This window comes from Panicum hallii, chromosome 7 (genome assembly GCF_002211085.1).
Source record: "Panicum hallii strain FIL2 chromosome 7, PHallii_v3.1, whole genome shotgun sequence".
Lineage (NCBI taxonomy): Eukaryota > Viridiplantae > Streptophyta > Magnoliopsida > Poales > Poaceae > Panicum > Panicum hallii.
This window is the reverse complement of record NC_038048.1, coordinates 47560284-47566880: the sequence shown is the minus strand read 5'-3', so window position 1 is coordinate 47566880 and position 6597 is coordinate 47560284. Positions and strand designations below refer to the sequence as shown.

At 47.6% G+C, this 6597-nt stretch overlaps 1 protein-coding gene across 1 annotated transcript; it reads left to right on the top strand.

Moving 5' to 3' along the window:
• The first annotated feature begins 1157 nt into the window (after positions 1-1157).
• LOC112900112 (NDR1/HIN1-like protein 12) lies at positions 1158-2799 on the top strand. The gene has a single exon (XM_025968854.1). It carries the CDS (start codon positions 1764-1766, stop codon positions 2421-2423), a length of 660 nt encoding a protein of 219 aa, XP_025824639.1. The 5' UTR covers positions 1158-1763; the 3' UTR covers positions 2424-2799.
• Positions 2800-6597: the final 3798 nt, after the last annotated feature.

Genomic DNA, 6597 nt, shown 5'->3' with positions numbered 1-6597 from the left:
TTATTTTTATTGTGGGGCAAATCAAACTAGCTAGGATTGAGAAATCAGATCGTCTGCAGCTTTAATTTACGTACATGGAGCCATGGTAGCTTTCGAGTTGCATGCTATGGAGTACTAGTGATAGGCATGGGCTGGATGACAATGTATGAATTTGGTAGGCGTATCTGTGTAATTAAGCTTGTGCTGCACATTTGATACAGCTGCTAATGTTAGTGGTGATGATACGTTTGAGCTGGGAGGGACGCCATCGCCATCTGATCGATCTGCCAATGCAACAACCATGCTCATCGTAGCAGTTCAGTGCCCCAATCAAAGTTGTTGTGGCCCAAACTCGAAGAGGAGAAGCTTCCATTCCGTCGTGACGTGTCCGGTCATCCATTGACGTTTGTGCATGGATGATGATAGAATGAGCAGGTGATGCCGTGATGGGGAGGGACCCACATTTAATTTGAGTATGGATTTCCTGTTTCGCTTTGGGATGGGGATGGGGTTCGCCTCTTCGATCGATCTGATGCCGACGCGCCACCGGCCGTCACCTTTTCCAAGTTGCCAAAGTTTCTTTCTTTGCTGCTGCTGTCCATCCCGCTGCTCCGTTGCTATCTCCCAATCCTGCGGCTGCTCCGTCTGTGCCTGCCTGTCGGTGATTACATAAGCGCCGCCTGAAAGGAAGACGTACTTGGTTTGCAGGCAGAGATGAGATGAGATGAGATTAGTGGCGTACGTGACGTGTTTCGTGGACTTACTTATTGCTTGACGCGCGGCGGCCTTCTTATTGCTTCCTGTGTGTTTGATCATTAGATGAGATCACTCCCCATGAGGACTCAACGTCTAGAAAGCAGGATGGATAGGGGAGTGCCAACTGCCAACTGCAGTGCAGAGCATCAGGAGATGAAGGCGCTCTGCTCCTCGTCGCTGCACGCGCTCCGACCCCCCGGGCCAGACCTAACCAAAAAGAAAATGTTAGTTAGGCGCGCACAGCAGCACTCTTTGCGGCAAGGCAACTTAACGTTGCCCCTCTTTCTGTCTCGTTCACTTCCTCCTCTATTTTATCTTATTTTATAAGTACATCATCATCAAGGGAGCAAGAAAAAAGGCCGTCTTTTTGGCACCCAAATCTTAAGCCCGAAACTCGCCTCAATCATTGCTGCTTTTGGATCGCAGTATGTACTCGCTCCACTAGCCTCCACGCACGCATGATCCGATGCTTAACCAACTCCCTCCTCTGCTGCTACCTCTACTACTACAATTCCATATCATCATCCAATCAAGAATTTGGACACAGAATCTGGAAGTTGAGGCGCTGTTACGTTGCAGCAGGTACCAAGCATGCAGTGGACGGTGTAGTGGCACCGGTAGTTCTCCTGCCCTTGATTGGCACCAACTCAATCTGTCAGCCAGCGATCGATCACACTCCCAGATGCTGATCCCCTCCCTGCTCTGCTCCTCCTAACCCCAATTAATCACCCTGATCGATCCGTAGTCAGTCAGTCCCGTCGTCGTTGCCTAGCTCCTACCAATCACAGTCCCCTCTTGCGTTCCCAAGCAACTCCTAACATATATACTCCTCCACGGCCCGGAGCCCCGAGCTCTCCTCCCCCGATCCCTTTTCTTTTCTTCAGCAGAAGCTCTCGATCTCTCTCTCTTCTCTCCAATCTCCAGACATCCACACAGCCCAACTAGGTAGAAGCAAGTCGCCGGTGGCCAAGCGGCTAGTAATTAGCAATCACACTGCAGCAAAGGTAGCAAGCAAGCGATCGCCGGCCATGACGGTGAAGAACTGCGGCGGGCACAAGGGTTGCGAGTGCGACCGCGAGCGGCTCTACCGCAAGTTGTGCGCCGCGCTCGTCGCCTTGGTCCTGCTCGTCCTCTTCGTCATCCTCATCGTCTGGCTGGTGCTCCGGCCGCACAAACCCCGGTTCTACCTGCAGGACCTGTCCGTGCTGTGCCTCAACGTCACCCCGCCGGCGTCCACCTACCTCTTCACCACCATGCAGGCCACCGTCGCCGCCAGGAACGGCAACGAGCGCGTCGGCGTGTACTACGACCAGGTGGACGTGTACGCGCAGTACAAGGACGTGGCCATCACCGTGCCCACGCGCCTCCCCGTCGGGTACCAGGGCCACGGCGACCAGTCCGTGTGGTCCCCCTACCTGCAGTCCATGGACAGCGTCCAGCTCCCGCCGGCGCTCGCCGTCGCGCTGGCGCAGGACGAGACCGCCGGCTACGTGCTCATCGACATCCGCGTCGACGGATGGATCCGATGGAAAGTGGGCTCGTGGATCTCCGGCCACTACCACCTCCGCGTCAACTGCCCCGCGCTGCTCACCGTCAACGAGGGCAAGGGCAGCTACGGCGCCAACACCGGCGGCGGCAACGGCTACTTCAGGTTCCAGCAGGCAGCCGGCTGCGCAGTCGACGTCTAACTAGTTTTGGTGATATAATTTGAAGCAGGTAGCGATAGATCGCTCCAATTCATGGGTGGGTTCTGGGTTGGTTGGTTGCAAACTTTGAGTGCAAGAGAAGGGAACTATTGGGCATATTGATCGAGGAAGAGATGATGCGCGCGGATGATGAGCAGACGTGAAGGTTGCTCTTGCTCCACCAATAATATTGTGAATTGTTCATAACTTCATATATACACACACAAGTTTATCTTGGTCTAGCTAGTTGAATTCCCATCAGTTTAATTTGCTTTTTCCATGGTCGATATATGTTTGCTAGCTTTTTGATCGATCGATCGAGATCGATCGATTCCTCGAAAAGGAAAGGAAAAGGTTGGGCTTTCTTTGTCGCCGAGAATTGAAGGAGACGCTTAGCTTGTAGCGACTAGCTATATGGTCGTCCCTTTAATTTGCTATCTTGTGGCTGAGATAATTGACCTTTCTCTTGGATGGATCTGAGGCGGCAGCTTATTTCGCTGAAAACGATCATCAAGCTAGACTGATAACGAAAACCCTGCAGCTTAGTTAGTGATTGATCGAAGCAAGCATATATGAGACGAGCGAGCGAGCGAGCCCGGCAAATATAATGCATGGGCTCTAGCCTCTAATAAACTGGGAGCACGTCACCCGCACATGGCTACGGCGGCGGCGATGGTGATGCTGACGCGGCCGCGCGCGCCATGCTAGTTGCGAGGAAGGTCTTCTCGCACGCAACGCAAGCATGTACCCGCCCGTTTTGGTGACACCGCCGCTCCGAGCAGCAGCCACAATCAAGCTATATGTTTGTGATACAAGATTGTGACGAGTTAGCACGGCTTTCAGAAACATTCAGGAGCCGAGAGGATGGAGCGCGTGTGCAGTAGTAGCTAGGTGTCGACATGGTTGGTGAATGCTACCAAATGCTAGCAACTTCCGATCCACACAGGATTGAGTACTCGACAGATATAGAGTATAGACTATCCAGTACAAGAGAGTAGAAGATCGAGTCAGGTAGCAGAAACCCGGCGCAAAGGCTTTCTGTTGCAAGTCTCTTTCGTGTCATCGTCGCAGCAACTGCTCTGCTTCCGTAGGCGTAGGGCCTGGCCTGGCCTGGCCCTGGCTGCAGCATCGATCCGATCATAGCAAAACAAAGGACAGAACAAAGTGGCTTTCAGGTTGGTTGTGGTTATATATACTGTGCGCCACCAGCAGGCAGCAGGGTTTTCATCAATTCAATTGCGCGCCGCTCCGTGGAGTTGCCACATAATTCAGAGACTGAATATGATGCTGACAGACAGACAAGAGTGCAGTTACGAAAGGTTCAGTGAGATAAGAGTTTGCACTTTGCACACACACATGAATACATGATCCCTAGGGAAGAAAGAAATAAAAAACTGATGGTAAAATGCAGTGGTGGGAGGAGTAGGCGGAAGAAAGTGCAGCCAGCGGAACCCTTTGCGTTGCTCAGATGCTAAAGGCGTACTACTAGTAGACTAGAGGAAGGTGCAGTCTAAAGCGATCCTGGTGGCTTCCTTGCTGTTTCGCTAAAGCCAGGAGCAGGAGGGTCGTCTCGTCTGCTATTCCTATTCGGGCCTAACTTAGCTTGTAGGCAGGAAAAGTATTTCAAAAAAACTTGATCGGATGGGTACGACGGTCCAACCGTTTTTTAATAAAAGAAGCAACCGATTTTCCGATGGAGAAAATCTTCCGAACCCTAGTCACGCCAGCGAGAGGAAACTTTTTAATCTCAGCTTAAAATTCGCTCCACGGAGAGCCCGTTCAACACAAAATATAACAGAAGGGGAGCGAGCAACATGCATGATTGATTGATCTCGGCGAATGATAATGTGAAAAAGGCCATTAATGGAGCCGAGTGGGGTTACAGGTTGAGCGGACAAGTTAGAAGATTCCTTCCGTGGATTTGATCATCCAATCATGCAATTTTTGCAACCATGTACTGTGTGTGGGCCTCTGGCTTTTGGTTCCGGGCCCTGGTGGTGCGCTCCCCGGATAGTTAGTTGGTGGGCCGTCCGTAGCTGATGGATAAATCGATGCAACGGAAAACGGCCATAAAAGCTGTTGCGCTTCTCGGCGGTTTGCTGGCCCATCCGAGGAAAATTGGGAAAACGGCCCATGTACATTGCAGACGCGGAGCAGCTTCCAATTTTGAGATGAGGAGATGCTACGCGGCGCGATTACCTATCGCTTATTCGCTTGAGGTGTGCGCATATTAAATGGGGCTCAGACGTCAGCCCAATAAATCAAGCCTAGCATTCTCTAATTAATTTGCGTATATTGGCTGAAGTAGTACCACAAAAAGTACTCTCGCCCGAATAAAAATATAATAACATATGCATACGTACAGGTGCAGATAAATTGATGATATCACCCACAAGCAAGGAGAGTTCAAACTAAAAAAAATTTATAAATCTTATATCGTACATCCAAATTAAATTCTGATCACACCATTATAATAAGATTTTCAAAATAAGATCACACTTGTCTATATTTGCACGATATTTTTTAAAAATATTTTTTTAATATAAAAATTTAATTTCGGATTGTGAGAACAAATATTTTAACAACACGAACAAATAATTATTTTATAAAAAAATTAAACGTAATGAAAAAATAATAATATACAGCGGATAAAACACTAAACATCATGAATATTTGATTCTATAGGATAAATAATAAAAAAATAAATATCGTGAACAAATAAGTCAATATGGCCGAACAATTTCATCCACAAAGCGAACAAACAATTTAACACCGCGAACAAATTAGTTACACGCAAACAAATAATTTTATGTGAAGAGCAGATAAATCTAAACCGCAAAAAAAATTCTTACGAGCATATATATATATATATATAAACAAGTTAATATATAAAGAATCTAAATTTTAAAAAAAACTCTGCACAACACGTCCACACTTTACATAAATTCTAAATCATAATTAACAAGTTAGTTAAACAAAAAATAAAAATTAATGAAAAGAAAATAAATAATTAGCATTACTTAAATGAAGAGAAAAGGAGAAATGAAGAAGATAATAGTAGCTTTGTCTAATGAATAAAGAAAGTTAATAAGTTAGAAAAGACCATTATAATCTGTTCATAGAATATCTGTATTATGTTTAGAAAGAAGAAACAAAGAATGAAAGAAAGAGGAAAGAAAATGAATGAATGAATATAGAAAGAGAATTAGAGGAGAAAAGGTAAATAAAAATTAGAAAAAAGAAATAAAAAAGAGAGAATTAAAGGAATAGAAAACAACGTTAATGCTGAAACTAGCTTTAAGCCTGGGTTAAAAAAGAAACGGGCAAAAAACAAATATGCACCAGAACGGGAAGAGAAATAAATAAAAAGAAAAAACGTCGGTTGGTCCGTGAAGGCGTGTGCGCGGTGGGCTGGTTTGTGGCTGGATTGATGCTTCTGTTTGTTGGTTTCTCACAAGCATGCATGGCCACAGGCCTATTGGCTGCTGGCTGGGCTATTGCGCTATATTGGGTCTAATAACTAAAACAGTCCGAAGTGATGAGATTGCTTGCCCAGCTCCTGCTCAACAAAGAACCCAAAGACGGCGCTGAAATTTCGCAACACAACGTGTTGAGCGGAACGAGTGGAACTCAAGACATTGAAAACGACATGTGAGCGACGTGGCCGGCCTTGAGTGAACGGGAAAGGTTGCCGGGCAGAGCAGAAATGCAGAATGGATGGGGTCAAAAATATCCTGACGGTAACGGTGTCATACTGCCATTGATAAAAAGAAACGACGACGAAGAAGATGTATTTCAGCTTAGTGGCTGGGAAAAGAAAGTACCGTGACGGTAGTCGAAGGGATTTGACCTGCAACGGCAGGCAGGCTGTATTTCAGCTTTGGGGCCCGTGTTTGATGGGTTGAAGCAGAGGCGCCGTCGCAGTTGCTTTTGTGGCCGTCGTCCCTTGGTGTTTTTTGACGCGAATGGCCCTGGACGCTGATGAGATAAACAAATCAGATTCAGATGGATGGTGCCCAGCTTTGGGATGCAAACGGTCAAACCAAGCCAGGCCGCCCCCAACGGCTACAAGGAAGGATATGGTAGCCTGGGCAAGTGTCCGGGCCATATCCCATCACCTCCTCCACCGCGCCCGCCACTTCGCCGCACCTTCCCCTCCTCCCTAACCTTACACGAC

What these genes read in the sequence shown, in the direction of transcription:
- LOC112900112 (XM_025968854.1), top strand. Translation starts at nt 1,764, where the DNA reads ATGACGGTGAAGAACTGCGGCGGGCACAAGGGTTGCGAGTGCGACCGC.